Below are 24,100 nucleotides of genomic sequence, written 5' to 3' on the forward strand. Positions count from 1 at the left end.
CATCACAAAAGATTAACAGTGATATTTTGCATTTAAATTCTTATAATGTAAAATAAATATATTTATAAATTGTATATGTAGTTATGTAAAACCAACAATATTGCTTTCATTGCAGTGGCATGGGCGTATAATAAAAAACTTCCAATTTCTACTCAAATACAACACGCACTGCACTGAGTTTATTAGTTACTTTCCTCCAGAAAAATGAGCAAAGATTTGCTGAGATGCCTAATCGAATACAATTTGGTTTAAAGGTTCAATTAAGTTTTGTTATGTTTATTGAGATGTTCATCAGCATTTTAATCACTGTTGTGTAAAGCAGGTCTTAATGCACCCTGAATTAAAGCCAAAGTGAAATGTTGTTTTAGTTGCATAAAGCGGATTAATTTGTAGGGTTGGGGAGCCCTTGACAAATTAGGTTGAGTATGGGTGCTGTGCTTTTTACAGATGAAACAGTTTGGAAAAAAAAAAAGGAACCTCTAGCAACAGTGGCAGGTCATGATCTGCGGATGTGGATTGTCTTAAGTAACAACATATTTAATAATCTTATTGGAAAAAGATGATGTTGTAGAATTTTCTAAATGACATTTTGAATGCTGAACAAATTCCGCTGCATTGTAAGTTCAGAAACAGACCACAAATTGATCACATACCACTAGGAAAACTGAAAATTTTCTTATATTTATGGTAATAAGCTATGAAATACATGTAAGGGAAATAATATTTGCCAATCAACAATAATAAAAAGTTTAATATCAATCAAATAAACTGATAGCACTGCATCAATTGCATCAAATACTGGTAATTCATTTTCTGTGTTTAGAGACATGAGTGTGGGGCAACAATACTACTTACTTACTCCAGTAGAAGTTCTTGCTTACTTCCATGTAACTTCTGCAGATATTACTGCATTTATGAGGTACACCTAAAAACTACTTGTAATAATTAAGTTGACACACTGGATTATTGCTGGAAATACAAATGTAGACACAGTTTTGACAGCGGTTGACTAATCCTGTGTACAGCTTGAATTGTTGCATAAATGTTCATGTACCTGTTTACGGTGCAGAAAGAAAAAAAGATACGTAAGATACGTAATGTGTGTAACTTTCTGCATTTGTTTGGTCAGCGTGATACAGAACGTGAAAGCTGCAATGTGACACTGTGATGATTGATGTGGATGACAGGAGCCAAAGCCCAGCTCTGGCCCAATTAACCCCAAGTTACACTACATGTACATGACATCTAAAAAGTTAGAGTTTAAAATGCAAGGACAGGTGGTGAAGTCAGGGTTGTAGCCTGCAGTCAGCATACAGTGCCCACGTGAGACAGCTCTAATAAGATGAGTATTTTAACTTCAGCAGTACTAGCGCACACATTTTACGGGCTTGGTTCCATGAGGTGCATTAAGAGTCCCTGTATTTTTGGTTTACAGAAAGCCTCACCTCAGTTTTCCACCAACTCCCCGCTGACTGCAACAACTCCTGTAGCACAGTGAACAAAACAAAGACATGTGACCAGAATGTGGGCATCAAAATGTCACTTTGCCCGTTGCTTTGCCAGAATAATGTGACTTTTATTAGTGACCATGCTCCCTGCCATGGGACTTGTTATGCTGTACATATCCGTACAGTATAACAAGACCTCGGGGTGTTTACAGGCAGGAAATGGGAAATTGTAAAGAGGCCAGACAATAATCAATGGCTTACACTGGACAAAATCTCAAGCAAAGTAGATCCATTCATGGATCTACATATTAAGTCTCAATCTCAGTGTTTCTTTTGCCTGTATTGTTTGTTAATTAAAAAAAAAAAAAAAAAGTTGTGACATCACACTTTTGGGTAATTCTTTGACTTCCTTCTAATCTAATTCATAGATTAGTAGCTTCCTTAAGATACTAAAATGCAAATAAGGGATACTAAAATGTTTTCTGCCAGCAAACTGTCACATCTGTTTCTTGTCATGATCAGCCCTCCCTCACTTTTAATCACAGGCTGTGCACTGCAGTTAAGAAGTGTTTAAAAAAACAAAAATCACTGTCATATCAGCTTTCAGCCCCTTAACTCTTGTCACTCTGTACCAAACAATTTAGCTCTGAACTCAACATTTACTCAATATGAATCACATTTGCATAAATGTCTCCTGCACATGCACAAATTACAGGCCTTATTTCTTCAGAAGACATTTACTTAAACGGACGCATTCATATTTTTAAACTTGCTTCTTTTGGTTCTAGTTTGGGTGGTATATATACACAAATGCCATTAAATTTAACTTTGCATTCACTATATTAAAATATCTCTACTTTTAGCTGACAAATGCCTCCAGATGACATCACTTGAAAGGAACCTGCACTTCCGAATGTCATGTCATTGCTCATACTTTGAAGTTTGTAATCAAGTTCAACCTGCTTTTCCTGAGCTCCCACAGATCCCATCATCTGAACTCCTAATGATAAGAAACTCCACCGCGTGATGTCATCTGGAGGGGTTTTTAAGCAAACAGAGAAATATTTTAATATAGTGAAGTTAGAGGGAATTTTTAGAAGCATTAATTTACAGCCTAAACTGAAGCCATAGAGAGGAGGTTGAGCACAGGTGAAAACTAAAACTTAAGCAGCCATCGTCTTGTTTGGCAGCAAACAAAAGAAAAACTTACTAAAGCTGTAATTCAGTATGGCTCTAATATTTTAGCCAATTCAAATTTCATGATATTAAAAGCTTCTTGCATGAGCTCATCTTTCTCCTTTAGGAAAGAGATTGGTCCTAAATGTCTTTATACAGGGACAATCCTGACACTGGCCAGGTCCCATTGGACTGGAACAGAATCTATACATTGATAAACACAACCTCAGTTCTTTATCACTTAGGAGCAGACAAAAAAGCCTCCGGGAAGTCATTTCAGATTACTCGCAACATAAAGAAAATGAGTCCCCAGTTAATTTTATGTCCCCAGAGAGTAAATAAATGCAGACCAAAAGAATTTTCTCCAATATATAACTTTATTTAAAATATTGTTACAATTTATAACTCTACACAACATATTCAAAGCTTTGTTTTTCTCTTTTTCTTATATTGGTTAGTAAACCTCTTTAAGATATAAAACTTCATTTTGTAGCCTAGTTCTGCATCAGGTGTTAATTGATCTCTTTAAATGTTTAGTAAATGTGACACCAGTTCTCTTTTAAATAACTTCACTGTGTGGTTAGCTTATCCTCCATACAGCCACTCCTCACAAAATTAATTGACTCCGACTGTGTTGTACAATTTAATTTACCCCAATCTTTATAATTTCTTCTTAAATAAATATACGTTTTTATTTGGAGGAAAAAAAAAAGAGTGCATTTAAAACACCTATTTACAGATTATGCTGAAGACAGACAAGGTCTTTATTGTTGTTGCTTACTTGCTGTGGAAAAGCCCTGTATTTAAAGACAATGAAGAGAAACAAAGGCTAACACTTTTTAAACTGCACTTCAATCCTTTATGTTCTGCTGCAATGAAAAAGCCAGCAGCTAACGCCCTCTGAACCAGATGTGAATACCAGAAATCAATGAACATCAAATCTACACAAAAGAGCTGATGATGAGACTATTGCAGTGGCTCTGACTGAACACAGAGTGCCAATGGAAAGAGACTGACTGAGTGGCCTCATCAAAGTCACTTCAAACACTGGAGTCAGAGCCTCGTGAAATGCTGTGAAATTCATTGATATCTGAAATGATATTAGACACTAAACGTTATGGAAATCAATGCCAATTTGGTAGAAAAGCCTCAGATGACAGATGTGTTACTATAGTAACTGCACCAATTAAATGATAATTTCAGTGGTATCTGTATTGAACACAACGTGCGGTCCACATATGGCAAAGTTTTTTTGTTTTGTTTTTTTAACTACTGTCATGTTTGTACAGTTCAGCATTGTTTTTATTTTTAATTTCTAAGGTTCTGTGTGAAATTAAATCCTCTTTTTGCAAAGAAGTAATTTACTTATAAGCCCAGGCTGTCCAGCATCTCAAACACAAACATAGGCCCTGAGCACAGCATACACTGACGAACAAAAACACAAACCCAGCACAGGGCGACCGCATGAAGACGTGCCTTTTAACATTCTCGTTATCTCTCTGCTTCCACCTAAACATAATTTCTATGACATTTATCTCACTGTGGCCAAAACAGACAACTGACAGTACGTACACCTGTCTCTGACTGACACTGAGCGTAAGATGGCAACTGGCGCAGACAAGACAAACCCCAAAACACATTTAAATATATATATATATATATATATATATAAAAAGAAACAAAAAAAACAGCAGCTTTCTAAAAGCCTATTCACAGCAGCACAAGCAGTGGGACATAGAACAAACATCAAACAGTAAAAAACACTGCTTTGAATACATTATTGGGAGGGGTGAGTCAGTTGGCTAACAGGAATAAAAGGTACAGAGGCTGCACTGAGCATGTTGAGCCAATGTGGTGCTGCCACGGCAACCACATCATCCCGTGATGATGGGAGAACAACCTGGAGAGAGTAAGAGCAAAGGACAGACAAGCCACCACACAATCACATAACCTCTCTCTGCTTCTCTCTCTATAAAAAAGACATCATGGTTGAATAAGTCCAATTCTTAAGTCATCTAACTCTAAACTGGCTATTACTTTGGCTGTCAAAATGACAAACCAGCAATCATCACACAGCAGTCTCTTTCTCAGTCGAGCTATCTCTGGTTTGTGTCTGTGTGTAAAACACACAACATGCTACTGTGGTGTGGTATGTATTGCTATAGGCTGTTGTGTAGCTGAAGCCTGCCCTCAGAGGCAACAACTGGAAAACAAGCCATCTTGTGATGCTGCAATGAACACTTTTGTTAAACTACAGGGAGACATGAATGTGTGCGTTATGCTGAGAGAGCACGTGAGTGGTTGTGAAGGTTTGGTAGACAATAGGAGACGCCTCTCATTTGTCTCCATCTGTCTGGCATCTTCGCTGCTGCACAGATACAAAACCCAATCTTCATTTTCTGAATCCCACAATGACAGTTCATCCGAAACGTCCAATCAGAGGCTAGAAGCTTATCAGCAATGTCAATGATGTACACAGAGAAGACACACACCCACGTTATATAGCCACCCAAGTGAGGACATTCATTGACCTAACGCATTTCCTAGCCCCACACCCTAACCCTCACTCTACCCTCAAACTCTCAAACCATAACCCTGAAACCAAGTCTTAACCCTTAAAAAGCCCATTGACGGTGTGCAAGAATGTGAGGACTTGTCCTCACTTTATCACAATGTCCTCAATTCAGTGGTAGAAAATTAAAACTGGTCCTAACTCTGCTATCATCCCCCTGCACCCCCCCCCCTCCCCCAACACACACACTCCAAGGCAACTGACTGAGCAAAAAGCAAAAGCAAAATATGACTAAGCCTAGGCATGAAATATACATTTTATTGAACCCAAAACTAACCTCAACTGTTATAAAAAACCTTTTAGTTGAACATATGCTCTTACAAAGTGAGTGCTGTTAAAAAAATAAACACTCCTCTCCATTTAGGTTTTTGGTTGTTGTTTGAAGGACAAGAATGTTTCTATAATGTGTTGGATGGGAAACTACAAGCCCTTTGTAAAATAAACAAAAATCTGTCATTTGAAATCAGTACATTTTGACACACCACTGTCAGATTCAGTTTTTAAAAAATCCTTTCTAATCAATGGGAGACAAACATTTAAATTGAGCATTTACACAGAAAAACATAAATATACCTCCTATCATTGCATGAAACTAAAATGAAAAAAGTGAAAATTATATAACTGTCATATAATCACATAACACAAACACACACACACTCTAATACTGTATTAATTTAGGTGCAGACAGCTGCCTACATTGCTATGTATGCTGATGGCTATGGTTGCAGCCACACAAGTTCATGCACCATCTATTCTCTATACCACACACTCTTTAACACACACTCTCTCTCTCTCTCTCTCTCAAACACACACATACATACATACACACACACACACACACACACACCATGGATGTGGTTAATGGACAGACTGCAGAAGAGTGATGTTTTTGGGTGAGTTACAGAACCCAAGGGACTACTCTTTAAGAAGCTAGGAGATGTCTCTTTCTGCTCAATGTCTGCAACTTTACGTCCCCTGCACTCTGCTGCTCCCTGCTGCCTGTTCAGAAAACTGCAGCTCAGACTTATAAACTATCCTTTTCTGTCCTTATAATCACCAGTCACATTCCCCATGTAGAACATTTGAAGGATCAAAAACATCCAGTGCTTTGCTCAAGACACGATCCCTGAACAGAGCTGAGAATAAGAAAGACTCGTTCCCTCAACTTCCAAGCTCTGCAAAATCACCACAATAAAACACTTGTGAGGGGAATAAATACCCAAAGTGACATTAATGGCTGACTGCCAACAGACATCATTTTGAAATAGTGTGCGTTGGAGCAGAAGGTGAAAGATGAGATTAGTTAAAGCAGGATGATTGCAATACATTTAGTTTTTTGTTGCGTTAGATCAAGAAACCAATTATTATAGGTCTTATATTAATCTATATTTTTTCAGATGTAAGATTGTTACATATACATATAATAATGAACATGTCCCCTCACAACAGTTTTCTGTTAGTTACATTTGAGTCGCTTATGTTTTCTGACAGAATAATTCTGACTTCATGGATAGAAAACATTTGTGTTATTGTCCACCGTCAGTGAAAAGCAAAACTTAGCTTTCTTTCTTTATAGTTAACTCTGACAGAAGTGAAAACCCCATTTTTCTGTATCCCTCCAACCTTATTTTCCATCTTCTTATTCTTCCATCTGCTTCGGACTGGGCTGATCATCGCGATTCCATCTTGGATGTCAGCTCTCTTGTCACATGCCGTTTCCTTATGGTGCTCCCTTTGCTCGAATGTGATAACCTGGACCTCTCACACAACTATTGGTGAGAATTTGCTCGTGTCCCGCTCACATCACAGGGCAGATGCATGAAGGAAAATAACAGTCACACTATGGAGATCTATTAAATGGCATGAAAGTTTACTTTTGTTTCTTTTCCTTCATTGCTCTTCTTGCTGTGTGTATCCCTGGGATTGGTTGAACGCAACTGTTCCAGTTTGTCACTTCCAGTTTTTTTTCGGGGGGTGGACATGAATCACCTCAGTCTGTCACTCAGTTCTGTGTTTGTCAATGGGCGCTCTCTGGGGTGGTTGTGATGATGCGAGTGAACCAGTTCTAGTTCGAGTGATGACTGATTGTTTTAGGAAGTTGCAATTTCCCCCCCTAGGTGGCGCCATCCCTTCTGCTGTGTCTCCAGAGGTGGCAGATACTCTGGAACACAGTAAGGCAGTTGAGGGAACAATTCTGGATGATGGGCGTTTTCTACAGTTAATGTGACTTAAAATGCTGCCACGACATATCATGGCATCGCAGAGACTCTCCTGTGTTTGTTCTGTCCCTCTGTAGCGCTGACTTTATAACTGGATCCTTCTAGTTTTCTCAGCCTTTTCAACATCTTATATAGGGAATTTTCTATAAAAACTGAACTTTTTCTCTGCTTTGCAAGTTCCCAATACAGACTTTTAAACACCTATTTTCACTGAACTAAAGTTACATGTAAATCTAACTAGTAAACATTGAATTAAAATAGGGTAGCATTTTTTAAATTCTCCACTGCCCTTTCCCTGTTACAAACAGTAACATCTGTTTTCAGACAAAAAAAAAAAAAAGTGTGTGTGTGTGTGTGGGGGGGGGGTGCTGCTTACCATTGTTACTGCAGTTTTTGTTGTCTTTGTCAGATGCTTCTTCCTCAACCTGGCAGCAAAAACAATAAAAAATAAAAAACTCATTACATGGGAATTATAAAATTGATACATTTAAACAACATCCTGAAGAAAACATGTCACCAGCTTAATGTATTAGTCAAGTAAAAACGGCATGGAGTTGTGCTTCACAAAGTGAAAGAGCAAAGGAGTGGTCCTTACCCGTTTCCGCCACTTGAGCTCACAAAAAATCCGCTCAAAGCACTCATGCATGTAGTTAAACTGAAAAATGCAAACAGAACTGTTATTCAGCTTCAACACTCCACAACTAGCATGTGAATTCAAATGCAAAAATTGTGTTTTTATTCAGCTGCTTTTGCTTGTTCTTACTGCTGCTTTGGTTAAATGAGAAGAAAAGTGTTAAAGATTACATTATAAATGGATTACTTAAAAATTGTGTTAAAAATTACATTTATCACTATAAAATTGCAAAGTCCAAGTAAGCTAATACACGAATGCATAAACAAAATAAAAATAAATAACTAAGGGTGCAGGTGTGTGCACACTCACGTATGGAGTGAATATCTTGACCCAGCGAGGTTTCTTCTCTCCTCTGGCATATTCAAAACAGAAAGCCATACCCTCCTCATCAGTGTCCCAACGCTGCATCTCCCCCCACTCAAAAGCTATCACCTGGTTCTAAAAGAGAGAGTTGAAAGTATACCTTGTGAATAAATGCGTAATTTGATTCACAATTAAATATTTGGCAAATCTATTTGGTAAAATACAAGAATGATTAATATTATTATACAAGTTAGAGACAAATTTTTATTTTATGTACAACTAGACACATTTTTACTAAAGGATGCAAATGTTTTACATATAAAGTCCAGATAATGTCAGGTTAATTCAGCCCTGGACATTGTCCGGAGTCGCGTTTCATACAGCAGGATATTGCCCTAGTAAGAAGTGTCCTCACTGGCTTTGGAGGGTGGTCACTATGCACAGGAGGCATAAATAGATAGAAAATGAAGGCTGTGGGGAGTGACAGTGTGTTGTTTACAGCACATGGGAGCCTTGCATCTTAAAAAAAAAAACTAAACAAACAAACAAACAAAAAAAAAAAAAAACACAAAAGGTTCAATCACTCGACTACAACAGCAGTCATTCCATTAAAATCCTCCTGACCATTCGAGACATAGCAGCGTGCTGCAAACATGACCTCGCGGACATAATAAGAATATTGTACAGGGGGCTCGCAGGATAAAGTCCGAAAAACGTTGGGAGCGTCTCACTCGGACATTCGCTTCTCACATACAAACACCTCTCCGGACAAAGTCAGGACAACGTAAGAATTCCAATAAGCGCGTAAAAGGGGCTAAAGAAACTTCTAAAATGGTCTTACCTTGTATCATTTACTTGTAATGTTTGTTTGTTACTTTTAACTCAAAGTAGTACAAACACACACTCACCTCCAGTGTACCATCCTCAGTACAAGCATGCAGCTTGAAGTGATGGATGCTGATAGCTGTGATGACGTGTCCCTTCCTCCTGGAGTCACAAGCGCAGTGGGGGAACACCACCTCATTGTAACCCTCACATGTCCGCAACAAGCTCAGGTACTAATAGTAAGTATAACAAAGCACATACAACCACTATTACTGTAAGTAACAAGATGTAGTTGACTTTATACAAAGAAGCACAAGCCACTTTCAGTTACCCTTAAAGTTCTACTATCATAAATATAAATACAAAAGTTTATCTCTCATAAAATGATGTGTTCTGAAGGGTTAAGGGGTTTCTGACTTTTCTGTTCATTTCTCTTTGGTAATGTTTTGGTGATGGCTGTGGTACGCAGACATAAATTGTAGTCATCCCAACCCCTCCCTGAACAAAGACTGTTCTGTGGAACTGACCGTGGCCATCTTACGCTGCTCTGCCAGTTTCTGCAGCTGGTAGGATTTGTCCTCTGTTTTTATGAATCCCTTCTTCACATCATCCAATGCCTAGAACAGATAGGGGATAGGATGCATTGGGGGTTAGGGTGGCAAGAAGAGACATCTTCATCTTCAGACACAGAATAAAAATGGTTACCCATTAAAAACTTCAAGCAAGAAGATTTTCTGCCTCAAGTTACTGACCAAAAAACAGCTATAACTACTTGTGTACATTTACACAAAATACCTATTATAACTAGGTTTTAATTAAAACATATGACAAATATGAAAAGAAAATGTGGAAATGATTGCTCATAATGATGATCCTAAACAAATGAACGTGCTGCATTAATATTTTCTAACCAAATTCAGGCTCATTGTTTAGCAGTCCACTTTAAACTTTACACTTGAAGAAGCAACACACTTTCTCCGCCTCAACAGGATCAATATTAGTCACGGCACAGAGACGTCTAACTTAAAAAAGCTCTGAAAGTCCAGTCTATGCAACTTTGTAAGTGTGAGCAAAAAGAGATAGTTATAGCTGGTGAACATAATGGAGCATTTAGAAGCTAAAGAGCCAGATGTATTTCATTCATTGTTGGTAGAGACCAAAAACAGAGCTAAAAGAGAAACTTTTTGGACTTATATTCACAGGGACAATAAAAACACACCTCCAAAAGGATAATGATGTTCCTGTGATTTATGTGTATAAGCACCATATTAAATCCCTAATAATCAGGTTATTATAATAATTAGGCTTTGCCATTTGTCTCTCCCTACTATTTCTGAGTGTAATTGACTTTAGACCAATGTCATATACCATTTTTCTAACCGCTTCAGGTAGTGACCTTTATTTGTCAGTGGACAGGATATAGGCTGCTGTAGTTTATTTGCAGTAGAGCAGTGATGCTCAATCCTGCTCCTTAAGGACCCCTGCTCTGCTTGTTTTCCCACTATCCATATCTTACCCACTGCTGTTTGACTGAACACACCTGATCCAGGCTATCGGAAGCTAAGTCAAAGGTGGAGTGGGGCAAGACAAAGTGAACTGGCTTCTTCCATCTTCTTATTGACCGTGTTTACATGGACTTAAGTAACCGGGTTACAGTTGGCTTTCTCGGGAAACCCGATTTCTCAAGTTTCATGTACATGGGAAAGCTGGTCTCCGAATTCAGGGTAGGGAAACCCCAGGTAGATTTCTGTCGGACAATGCAGATAACTCTGCCATATGCATAACCAGGTTTCTAATCGCTTTTCTACAACTGGGCATATGCATAACCAGAGGTTGCAGTAAGCTGCACAAAGCTGAGTGAAAGAATCACTGAAAGTAGAGATTGTTAACAAGTTAACGCGGCAATGCTGCCTCATTTTTAAAGCAAAGTCCACGTAAGATCAGACAGAAAATTTAATTTACACAAAGTGTCTCATAATAGTCTAAATAATAACTTTCCCTCGTGGATTTTTAAAATTCGGACTGTTGTGGTTCACGTTCATGCATCTTTCCTTTCTCTTCCCTGCACTCTCACTCTGCTGGCACATGAACACACACAGGCACACTCAGAGAAAGAGTCAAAAACTGCATTTTCCGTCATTATACAGTTAAAATCTGTGTACCAGGCTTCTGAAATAAGCCTGATGTGGAAGAGAAATCAGGTTACTTTTTTTCTGCGTGTATACGCAAATTTCCAGTAACCAGGTTACTTAAGTGCATGTAAACACCATTTCCCGATTATAGAGAAAGCTGATTTATTTAGGTCCATGTAAATACAGTCATTAACTGAACATACTGGATTCAGCTGTGGGTAGTTGGAAAACAAGCAAAGCAGGGGAGGATCAGGAGTGAGAACCACTGCATTAGGGAACTTTGTTCCCCCATTCACATGCAGAATATCATAGTTTTCTGATTTCCTAAACTTCTATATAGAACTGTCACAAAAAGAGATCTGCACACACACCCAACTGGCAAAAATTCAGCTACAGTAAAGCCATGCTTTGCTTGTTTTTAAGGCAAAGCATGTGACATGAGAAACTATGATTTTTGAAATATTATAAATATTACCTGGTGAAAGCAGTAGTGCAGTGCAAGTGGGTTGTCTCTGAGCAGCTCTTCCTCCTGAAAGCTGAACAACCATTTGCGAAGCGCCAGGCACGTTCCCGGCACTGCCGACGTGTAGTTCTGCACATACAGCTTGTGGGGAAACTCGTTAGGCGCCAGCTTGCGTACTGCAACAACATTTTAAAGAAGGAGTAGGATGAGGAGTGGGGTGAGGAGTACAGGTATTGTCTGTTAAGTTATTAAGGATTTATTCATTCTAGCCTGTATCAAATAACCTGCCAATGCTGTCCAAACCCCTAGGCCCATTAAATTAAATTCACCAAAGTGAGATTACAAAGGTTGAAAACTAGTGGTCATGTCATAAAAATCATCCAGGCAGGGCTTTTACATTAGGCACATGAGCAAATGAAAATAAACTAAAATTACCCATGAAACATTCATAAACATCAAATAAAGGTTTTTTACCAAAAGAGTGGTTGATGACTTCAAAAAGTGCAAAGTAGCTTGCCATAATACTGTCCATTCCCACCTTCATCACCAACGCCTACAGAAAGAACAATATAGTAAGTTAAGTCAAAAAAAAAAAAAAAAAAAGGAACTTTAAATCTTATCAAGTGTGCTTCATTTTTCTTTCAGTATAAACATACTGCAAAGTAAAATCAAATATGACAAAGTATAAAGATAAAGATTGGGCAACCCTAATATAATTTGAGCAAAAAAAAACACATGTCGCACCTGGTACACCTGGTCTGTAGTGCTATTCTTGCGGACTCTGACAGAGATGGTGGTCTTGTCTGGCAGGGCTATTCGCAGTTCTACATCTGTCACTCCATTATAGTTCTGCGAAGCAAAGCAAAATATAGTAACAACAGCTCGAGAGATGCATTAACTCGCATGAAGGATTAAAAAAGGTGTGTGTGCACGCTTGTATGAGTGTGCATGCATCTGCAAGTTCTGCAATAGTGGTAAGTAAAATAATGAAACCATAAATATTATAATTAAGAGAACTTAATCCTCCCAATTATGCTTCTTTAAGTACTAAATTAAGTCAGCAGTACTGCATTTGCTTTCCTGTGGTGATTTCTCAAAACACTAGTATGGCAATACAATTAACTGATTATCTGATTTCCAGACTGGCTGCCAGCCAGCAACTTTCAAGCAAGGAATACCAACTACCACAAATTTAGTTTAAACTGGACTGGGGCAGGTCCACGACATTGATTCATAACTTAAATTAAATTCCTGAAGATTTTTTTTGACTACAAATTCAAATATGAGATATCAAGATAGGTAAATCCATTATATCACAGAATTTCTAAAATGAATTACAAAATTTGGTCTATCTGGGGAAAAGCAGATGAGATAGTATATCAGACGACATAGTAGTCTTTTGTTCTGTGCCGTTTTCCTGGCTTTCAAAATACAGAGGATGTTCTGAAAGACTTGAAGAAAAAAAATACAACTTGTCAACTTTTGAATCAAAAATAGAAAAAGCTACATACAAATGTGATAGTCAAGGTCAGAACAATAAATGAGATGCATACCTCATCTGATTCAGAGAGAAACTCCTGCATGATGTCACTCTCTCCAATTACCCGCACAGAACAAACTACAGACAAACACAGAGCAAGAGTGAAAGAGGTGGTCAAGATAACTCACACAAACAAAAATGACAGCAAAATGACTGAGCCTAGATTTTATTGTATTTTTATTGTGCTGTAAAATAGTTGATCCCAGGCCTAGTACATGATTTCTGCACGTATACAAATTCTTCCTCCATTATGTATTTCTGGCTATTCCGAACTCTTCTGCAACTAAACAGCTTGGATGTCCAACTTTAAAGCCTACCTCGCTCAAGATATTCCTCCAAACCTCTACGGCGAGCATCCAGTTGCTGTTCAGACAGGGAGAAGGGCCACTTTCCAGGTAGCTTTGGAAAGTTAAAGTTGGAAAATTCCCTCTTAAGGTTCTGGTGGAGGATGGCAAACTCCCTATAGCGCTTTGAGCACAACTGCCTACCTGACATGTAGACATTGTAAACCTATGGTCACAACAAAAAAAGAATAGCATTAGAAAACATGGACACAGATTCTTACCTTTTTTTGACATCTCTAAAGGAAAAAAAAAAAAAATATATATATAGTTATAACATTTCTACTTATTATGAGGCAACCACCAGAGGCTGTTGTAAGGGGTGAAAAAAATAAAAAGTAAAAAGGTAATATGTCCAATCTTTACTCACCACAAATCTCTCTGAGTGCTGCTCTACATGTTTGTATGTGGGAATGGAAATGGGCACAGCCTGCTTGTCACTGTAGTCATAGTTAGGCTGGACATCCTCTCCCCCTTCCAATCCGTCTGCCTCCTGAGGTGGAACAGACAGCACAGCCAGAACCAGCTCCTTCTCCCCTGCACGGATCAGGTCCACTACCTGCTTATGAGTGGCACCTTCCACGCTCACCCCGTTACTGGAGGAAAAGTGAGAGAAAGAGAAAGATCAACGAAATGAATGTAACCTGAGAGCTTTAAATTCTTGCCAAGGTTTTTCCACATTAAATAATATTTCAAAATGGAAAGGACTTTGACCAATAAAATTAGTTGCATCTATACTGATAGCATTTTCAAAAACATAACGCGTCCAACGCAAGTGGAAATATTAATATATCACTACATTAAAAAGGGTAAACTGAAGCCAAGCTGTGACACTAAACCTGAGTGATCAGCCTGCTTTGACTGAATGAATACAACTGACTGAAATGTATGGCCTAATAAATAATGTCATTTATAAGGTCCTTGTGCATATCTAATGATAATAGTAATGGCACTTCAATCTCAAATCGGTGCTACATATTTATAACATTTTATTGATGCTGAAAATGTTTACTGCTCCAACTGTTATATTATAATTCTTGGAATGCCAGTGTCAGTTTGACCCTCACTGATAAACAAAATGTTGGACTGCTGAATAACCAGGTCAGCTCTAATGTCTCTTTTTTCCATTGGTGTTGTGAGACACCTCCCTTCTTGGCTTTGCTGAGGCCAGATGGCACCAGCATCAGGTGTCTCAGCTAATCAGCAGGACAAGCACATGAAAGGAGGGTTCGCGGAAGCATAAAGTCTGAGCAAAAGACAGAGAAATGTGTTGTAACCCTATTACAATGCATAAATGCATGAATGTAGAACAATAAATAGGTAGTACAAACAAAATAAACAATGGAAGATGGGAAGACCTGGTCTATACAGGGCACGATTTTGACAGCATTTCTCTGGGGTGCTGGACTGAAAGGCAAAATTAGGGCTATAAAGTCAGAAAATAGATGAAACTAAGGAGGTTATTTTAATATCAACATAACTATGTTCCCATCATCATCATCATCATGATTTTGTTAGACAAAACACAAACTTAGCAGTGATTGCCAGATGGGTGTCATATTGTTAATCAGCTAAAAAGTGGGTTAGAAGAGAATGAATTAGGGTGACAAATGTCAACTTAATATTTTTCAATTAATGCAACAAATGTGTTATGGTAGAATATGCTCACAAAGACAAAAAAAATTCATTTTACATATTAACCAGAGTCTAAACTGCAAGGGAAAGAAGAAATGTTGAAATTAGAAAAAAGCAGGCAGAGCTTGGCATAAATATATTATACATATAAAATTTTACTGAATAAAGATCAGCAATCACATTTTTTACAATTGTGTAACTGTAACAGATGCAGACTGTTCCATTTCCCTTTCCTTATTCACAAACACTTGCAGCAAAATATTGCAATTTGACAGTGTTTTGCATACTGGTCAAGCTGGTTAATAAGTCACATGATAAGTATTGCTCATGTCATATGACCAGTGAGAGATTTAGCAGCTAAGACGGGAAAACACAGAGTTGGGGAAATGTTTTTAATAATTTAGCAACTAGCAGCAACACCAGAGTTCCTCGTTTTCTGTTTCTCTTCTCCTTTATCCTACGGGTAGGCATCATTACACAAATAGTGGCATTAAGGCTTATGCTAGACTGCTCAGAAACATTTAAAACTGCTTGATGAATTCAGGTCCTTTTCTCAACATCTCCTCTACTTTGTAGAAAGCCTGACAGACCACCTGTCTTCGGCTACTCCTGAAAGAAAACGATGTGACCACACAAACACCAGTTCTACAAGGTGCCTCCAGTGTGTAGCCGCATATATCAAAACTACTCAAGGACACTGGTAATACTGGAGAATAAAGCGAATAGTGAATATACTGTGCCATGTAAATAGCACGAGTGTTCCGGCTACTCTGCCAAGATATCGCTCTTCAACAATCCCTTCACGCTACATTTTGCTGGGTTTCAGTGACAACACCACTAGTGACTGTCAGGCAGGGTCAAAGTGCACAATCCAACTACACTGTGCATGACGATGGAATGCCAACACGTCTATCATGTATGTGATGCCCTCACAGCAGCTACCTTACGCTGAAGCAGTCACTGCGCAAAGACCTAGCTAAACAAGACGGTAGCTACCTGGCTTGCTAGCTAGCTGAGGCTAATCAAAATGCACAGCCTGTTCAACTTATGTAAGCTGGTTAGCTTCCTCACGTTAGTTAGCTACTCAGTAGCGCTAGCTTGGTGAAGCTACATCCGCAAATGTTTAATTAAGCCCAAATCACGTACAAGTGGCCGTGAACTGACTAAATTTCAACGTTACACCACTACTTTCGTTGTCATAACATACATGTGAAATACATTATACTTCGACTAGCTAATTGTAGCACACCGTCTAAACTTGATAACTAGCCTCACTTGCTAACTCTCTTGCATCAGTGGACAGAGAGAAGCTGACTTACACCTCCAGGATTCTGTCGCCTTTCACTATCCCAGCTCGGTCTGCCGCACCCCCGGGCAAAACAGCGCTGACATGCTGTAGAGGAGCGTACAGTTCCCCGTTGATGCTCCGAAGCTGTCCTCCCTCGCTAACTTGACCGCGAACATTAAAACCATAACCCGATTCCGACTTGACGATCCTCACTATCCGCGGACCCGAAGACACCATAACTGCGTTCTGGCCCGCCGACGAACCGACGACCGGTCCGTTACGGGATGCTGAAGGGAGAGTCGACCGAGTTTCCTCGCCTCCTACATCCGCCATCTTCTTCACAAACCCTACCCCCTCCAGTAGGTGTCTTCTAGCAAATTCAAAACAACGCTCGAGCTCTGTCCCTAGTTAGCCGCACAGACCGACTCTGTTGTTGATAACACGCCCCTCGACAGCGTCACAAGACACGGCCTCACAACGTGACCTTCTCCCGGAGGCGTCACCGAAACTCTGGTCAAAGGTTTTCGATCACCAATACGTAAACGTTTCATATCTCATAATATTACTGACATCAATTTGATTATGTTGTAAATTCCTTCAATCTATCAGGCACATTTTAATTACATTGTATTTAAGTGTTTCAACAACTTTAAGCGATTCTAGAAATTATATATACTTCTGTGATTTCTATTTTTTATGCATATAAATAAAAATATGCATGAAAAATGGGGTTGTATGCGTCCACCTAAAAGTTAAGACCCATAATCTAATCAGTTCATCAGTGAGTCCAGTTGGTTTTTGTTTCAGATATAATAAAATTCCCTTCGGGTGTTTCACTGATATTGTGTTAAGGAGAATAGGACAAATGGGAGGTCACCCTTAACTTTATTGTGAACTGGAATCTAATCAGTTCATCATTGTGTTCATCAAGTGTGTGCTTGTGCCTATTTTAAAGAGGTTCCCTCAAGGTTAAGATGTTCCTCAGATAATGTTTTTACAAGAAGGGTTTAGATGCAAGAACATATTAACATTTGACCTTTGCTGACCAATATGTGTTTGAGGTTAATTTGACATAATTCCCGCAAAGTATTGTTTAGATATTTTCTGCAAAAATAACACAAATCGGTATGAGGTTATGAGGTGACAAAGACCTTAAACTGTAACCTTTATTGACCAAAACTGTGTCAGATCATCACTAAATCCAGTTGGATCTTTGCAGTGAAGAAATTCCCTCAAAGCCTTCCATACATATTTGATTCATGTAAATGAGACAGACAGACAGACTGAAAGACAGATAATATGAAAATACAATGCATTTGGACACGACTGTCACTGGCACACAGACATAATGATGTGGGGACATATTACTTTCCTTCTGCCTTAATATTGGTCTAATTATTGTTCACTAACCAATTTTTTAACTTATTTTTTTCTTTTGGATTAAACACACTAGGCCACTGTACATATTTTGGGCTTTAGGATTAAATAAGGCTCAAGATTAACTGCTTTCAGCTTGTCCCTTTTAGGGGTTGCCATAGCAAAGTGTGTTTCGCACATTGATTTGGCATGAGTGTTATGCCAGATGCCCTTCCTGCCATAACCCTTCCATTTTATCTGGGCTTGGGACCAGCACCAAGGTGTCCCTTGATGGCTGGGAAGGGCCATGCCTGGTGGGGAGTGATTTGATCCCGTGGCCTCCTACATCCCAATCCAATGCTCTACCCATTGATCCACCAAGCACCAGTATAATTTCAAAAATAATGCAAAAACAGCATTTTTTTATCAGTTACAGCCTAGTGCTTGCTCATTTGTTGGTTGTTGGTAACAAGTATAGTGTCTTGACATGATTTTGTTCGGCTTTGGTGCTATAAAATGTAAATCATCTAAAATCGAAAAAGTAAATTTAATAAAAAAGTGCAGTGAACATAAAAAACCTCTAAACTATATCAATATTTAGTGTGATCACCCTTTTCTTTAAATCAACACCAGCTCTCCATGGCATACTCCCTCAGTGTTTCAAGGCACTTAGGTATGGAGGTTGTTCCAAACATCTTTGAGAACTTGCAATATGCCTCTGTCTCTTTATGTAATCCCAGACTAACAGGGTGATGTGTGTGGGTGTGTGTGTGTGGTGGTGGTGGGTGGGTGGAGGGGGTGGGGGGGTATAATCTGAAACATTTGCATACAGTGTAGAACATTTGTAAGCCCTCAAAGTGATGGTATTCTTTTAACAACCTGAGTAACTAGTCAACAAAAGAATTTGTCTTTATGAGGGCCACTCTTTATCTGAAGTACTTTTAAACAGCACAGAAACAAGCCTATAAAGCAAGTTTCTGATACCAGGGAAGACACCCAAGGTTGCTGATGGTTTTTAATAAAAAGATAGAAGCAATTAATCATAGTAAATATTTTTATAGATGGAAGCTTTAGAGATTTTTAATTTCTTATTACCTAGAGATTTCAAAATAATCTCCTCCCCCTATCATTTTCTTTCTTTCTATCTATCTCCCTTTTTTTCTCACAAACTGATTTTCTGCATTCTGAAAACTGCAGTCTGAAAACTGATGCCAAACCCTGATATTATTGTGTTTTGTTTTATCTTGTGTAAACGTTTGAGTCATGAATGAGTGATCATGTGCAAAGTTGCTGATTATAAATGTGACTAATTATTTGAATTTTAAAACACAGAGAGACCTGTGCCCCATTAAATTACCCGAGCTATATTCAGTGGGAATGTAAATTCATTATGCCAGGCCTCCCAGCACACAATTACTCATTAAAACCATGAGGTTAAAGTAATATTGGTGGTAACGCTTATCAATGCTTCAGTAGACAAAGCTTTACTGATAAGAATATTGGACTAGAGTCCAAAAATAAATGTTGATTAGATCAGCTGAATGGACAAAAATGAAGTATGCAGTGTTAGAAAAACTTGTTCAGGTAAGAGCAGTGCTACTATGAAAACACTTTACGCCCAATCTTACTTAAAAACTTCTTGAACAAGGTTCTTGGCTTGACAATTTAAGTTTGGAGGATTAAGGACTCTGGGGTTGATATACCAACTTTCAAACCTTACATGACTGATTATAAGGATGAAATTAATAATAGCTCTGCATTTTAGAATATGAACCATGAGGTCTGTTACCTTGAAATTTTGAGCTTTCTCAATTTAACGTTGCATTTATAACAGAAAAATCCTGCTATTTCTTCGAGTGTGTGCTTTGGTGCATGTGTTCTGGTGCTTTTACCTCTTGCAAGCAACATTAAAGACATCCTTCCTGTCATAACCTGCAGTAGTGTTGCACCTTTCCTGATCTAGCTGTAAGACGTAAGGCACGAAGTCTGTTGTCAACAACATTAAAGGTGTTTTGTCTGAAGGTGTTTTGGTCAAACATCAGGAGTATTAGATTAGTATTAAAATGTCTGTGCAACCTTCCAACACTGTTGCCTTTATGCAGAAACACACAGTGCACAGTGCAAGTATTTAAAATGGGAAAAAAAGCTTTATTTCATTTTGCATTACATTATAATATTTTGTGACTTTTTTTTTAGTGCCTTTGAGCAGTAGCATCAAATTACTTCTATTTCAGAAAATTTCTTCACAGAAATGCAGCTCTCTCGGCTGGCCCTAAGATGGCACTTGCGTCCCTATTTCTTGCTGATGAAGTACTCATGGCACAGCTGAGTGAGGCAGCAGACCAGGGTGACAAACTCACGGAAGTCAACACTGTTGTCCTTGTTTTTGTCCAGGTCGTTGAAGATGCGGTCTATTCCTGCCTTGTCATTGGAGTTCTGCAGGTGGGACAATTGTAAACAAACAGGTAGATTAGCTTCACATAACTGTCAAAAATACACAGTTCCATATGGGTGGTTATTTTAATCCATTAGTTCTACTTTAGTTCTTCAGATGCACAAATACTGCATTTGATTTGTGCATTTGATTTGGACACTTTGTCAATCAAAATGCACTATAAGTAGACCAACTTCTTCATGTGCAGGACTGAGGTAGAAAGATGCCTGTGTCACTCACCGACAGCATATTCCCAAACTCATTCTCAAGCAGATCTTTCAGCTCTGCCTTACTCAGGGTGTTACGGTCCCCCTCCTTGCCAGAATATTTATCAAAGCAGGTGATGAGGAGGGCCATAGCCTGCTGGATGTCAGACATGATGATGGCTGGCTTGAGTGGACAGAAAAAACAAAAACAGTTAAATACTGACACAAAGCACTGTCCCTTATGGCCCTGTGTTGTGTGTTATCAGAGCATTAATTCACGGCATGGATTCAGCTCTGATTGTTTTTGTATTCGTTATACAGCTTCAAATACCTGAAGTAAGTTGCTCTTGCTTAAACATGCTATGGCTCCATCTAGAGGTAGAGTCTAGGTTCGTTAACTTTTACTGATGCACATTTTAACGGATCATGTGGTGTTGTGGTTACTGACAAAGGAGATTCTTTATACCCACATATTTAGGGAGTGGTAGCAAGGGAAGGAAAGGGAGAGGAGTGCTGGCACTATTTGGTAAAATGATTTACTTTGAAGTCTGCGTCACAATTGTTTCACTATTGTGCCAGTGATAGTCTTTATAAATATATATTTATTTATAAAATTGTGTGTTTGCCTACTAATTTTGCATACTGTTAAGCACCACAGGTAGCTGATATCATTGCTTTTCTCTCTGCCATTGTTTTTCTCTAGATTTTCCATGGAGCTGGATAAAAATAAACCTTCGTCACTGGTCTCTAACGAAGTGTGCCTACTGAGTCACATAGGACATTGTTATGGAAACTGTTTTTAACTCCCCAGGTAACTCGCTGCAGCTACTTTGCAGTAGTGTTGTCGGATGTCCGTTCTCCTAACACTGTGTATCTCTGATAGTTTTTTTTTTTTTCCATAAACCCAAGAGAGTCTGTTCTGGTTCTATTCTGACTCACAGGGTGCTTCGTCCTCTCTGGGGTGTGGTAAGCTGAGGAAACTGTTGCAGATAGGAACTGTGGAGGAAGAGAACTGTTTACACATAACTTATCACGGTTTAATTTAGTAGAAGTAAACAGAAAGAATCTAACGTTGGTGCCAGCGTCCGATTGCGCAATGAATCAGCAAACAAACATTCCAGGTTTGGTTAAATTCCAGAGTTCATTCCGTATTAAAAATTCCAGATTTGGTTAAAGAACTGATGCTGGAACAAAGTGAGCAAAGTCTTTTGCAAGTTTTCCAGGCAGTGAAGAGAATTGTTACAGTAGCTCATTAATAGTTTGTGAATGCCTTTGGGCTCCTTTACATGCAGACAACAACACAACAACAAACCAAACAACCTTGTTTAGATTTTGTACTCACCGAGTTTGAGATTTAGTGATGTTAGGGAGTGAATGGCAGTCTTTGAGGAGCTGGATTGATGAAGAAATGGATGTAGAGGACGCTTTATAAGACGTACACCCCACCCTTTATTCCTCCCTCCATAATGCTGCTTTCAACTTCAACCACTCCTACTTCTTGCCCCCTTTTCTCTTATTTTTTAATGTGTTCTGTAAGAAACACTAACACTTAGTTGCCTAGAAGAACATTAACAAACCAGCAAATAAACAGTTGATTACTCATGCTACTCGTTAGGGAGATTGATATGAATCATCTTAAACCTCTTTTATTTTAGATTCTGATAAAGATAGTCCATGTTTGCATTCAGGAAGGACATTCAAGCTACTAAACTAAAAATAATAACACTTTACCACAAACTTTACATTAAGGCTACAACATCATTGCATTTTAAATTACAATCAATACTTTTAGTTAGTAGTAAGTTTAAAATCTTAGTTTTTTTTTTAAAAGCTTAGTTATGTGGCTGGATGTGTTGTAAGACGTCGTGCTTTCTGCAACTATGGTATAATTAAGCCTAACTATTTATGGATTGCCTTTGTTAACCCATTAAAGGAAAATCATTGCTTTGTGTACTTTTTGCACTGTCATTTGCATAACACATGTTTCTGTTTGTTACATTTATATACAATTTTTGTTTGAGGACACCAAAAAGCTATCTTTAGATGTAGTTTTTGCACATGCACTTTAAATCACTACCCCACCGGTGGTACAATTACTCATGTACTATACTTGAGTACAATTTGGAGTGAATATTTCCATTGTATTGCTTGATATATTTAATCCATTACATTCTAGAGGGAAACAATGAACTGTAAACCTCACCGCATTTATATTAATGGTAAATGTTCTGCACTTATATAGCGCTTTTCTATCTATTGGCACTCAAAGGGCTTTACACTGCTCCTTATTCACCAATTCACACTCACAATCACACACACACTCATACACTGATGGGGGAGCTGCTATGCAGCTGGCCAACACTCACCGGGAGCAACTAAGTTGGGGTTCAGTGCCTTGCTCAAGGACACTTCGACATGTGACCAGAGGAGCCGGGGACTGAACCAACAACTTATCTGAGAATATCTGACAAATGATTTATCTTTTGCAGTTACACACTAAGATGACATATAATCAATTGTGACAGATTATTATTAGGAAAACTGTTGATATTAGGGAGAAAATTCACAAACTACCTAGAAGTTAATAAAGTAATTAAATAAAATGATCTACCTTACCAATTGCAACACTGAGCACAGAACACATTTATTGGGTCACTCAGCATAATGAGCACTTAGTAGTAATTTTGTACTTTTGTGTACTTAAGTAACATGCTGAATGCAGGACTTGAAACAGAATATTTATACACTGTGGCATCACTACTTCACTTAGGTAAACCATCTGAGTACTTCCACTGAAGCATGTTTTTAAGAATGAAATGGTTCAAATGTTACAGCAGGTGCAGGTGCAGCTAGTTTTATGACGTTACAAAAATGGTTCTACAGAGGGTTAAATCTGAGAGCTCAAAAGATCATTAAGAAAAAAGAAAAAAGTTTTTGTGCACAAAGATGCTTCTCAGAGTAATGTTACTCCCTTTGGCCTCAAATAAGTACTTAAATAAAGCCATCTGAACACTTAAACAGATATGTTTGAGACCTGTTACAAGCACTTCTTGTTTGGAAGGAGGTTTTGCCTCACATTTAAAAGCTTATCCTATGTTTTGTACGTGGAAAGTCTGAAAAGTAACTAAAGCTGTTAGATTGTTGAGTTTCCCTTGTAATAAATCAGGAATGTAAAGTTGCATAAAATGCGATATAACTGACTGAAGTACAAGTGCTTCAAATTTGCACTTGAAAACAATACTTGAGTAAATGTATTCAGTTACTTTCCAACACTGTTCACAGAGATGTCGAAGTAACAAGTTACTTTAAATTTTATATGTTTTTTCCCGTATCCTACAAGTATCACATGACACTTTGGTATCTTGGTATGTTGAACAAATTTGTGCATGTAATAGATTTTTTTTTCCTACTTTGTTTTAATTGTTTGATTGCACATGAAGCTCAAATGGTACCGTTGGGCACAATGAATCAGTGAGTGTTGATTGTTATGGTTTTGAGTGGGTCCACTCTTCCTTGCAATTTTGTGGT

General features: G+C 38.4%; 2 protein-coding genes across 3 annotated transcripts; both read right to left on the reverse strand.

The window, feature by feature from the left end:
* Window positions 1-2,979: 2,979 nt before the first annotated feature.
* Window positions 2,980-17,020, reverse strand: snx27a (sorting nexin 27a). The gene is made up of 13 exons (XM_067498020.1): window positions 16,608-17,020; window positions 14,024-14,249; window positions 13,630-13,822; window positions 13,326-13,390; window positions 12,517-12,621; window positions 12,247-12,325; window positions 11,785-11,948; window positions 9,705-9,794; window positions 9,261-9,410; window positions 8,359-8,487; window positions 8,011-8,070; window positions 7,792-7,840; window positions 2,980-7,357 (listed from the first exon to the last, which is right to left on the reverse strand). Exons 1-13 carry the CDS (start codon window positions 16,907-16,909, stop codon window positions 7,287-7,289), a joined length of 1,683 nt encoding a protein of 560 aa, XP_067354121.1. The 5' UTR covers window positions 16,910-17,020; the 3' UTR covers window positions 2,980-7,286.
* Window positions 17,021-20,059: 3,039 nt separating this feature from the next.
* On the reverse strand, window positions 20,060-22,063 carry LOC137123801 (ictacalcin-like). 2 transcript variants are annotated; one of them, XM_067498032.1, is made up of 3 exons: window positions 21,915-22,063; window positions 20,607-20,756; window positions 20,060-20,368 (listed from the first exon to the last, which is right to left on the reverse strand). In XM_067498032.1, exons 2-3 carry the CDS (start codon window positions 20,742-20,744, stop codon window positions 20,225-20,227), a joined length of 282 nt encoding a protein of 93 aa, XP_067354133.1. In that variant the 5' UTR covers window positions 20,745-20,756; window positions 21,915-22,063; the 3' UTR covers window positions 20,060-20,224. The 2 variants fall into 2 exon arrangements, with proteins under 2 accessions (XP_067354133.1, XP_067354143.1); XM_067498042.1 differs by having other exon boundaries at window positions 20,607-20,752; window positions 21,915-22,040.
* Between the last annotated feature and the right edge of the window lie 2,037 nt (window positions 22,064-24,100).

Source organism: Channa argus, chromosome 1 (genome assembly GCF_033026475.1).
Source record: "Channa argus isolate prfri chromosome 1, Channa argus male v1.0, whole genome shotgun sequence".
In the NCBI taxonomy this organism is placed as follows: domain Eukaryota; kingdom Metazoa; phylum Chordata; class Actinopteri; order Anabantiformes; family Channidae; genus Channa; species Channa argus.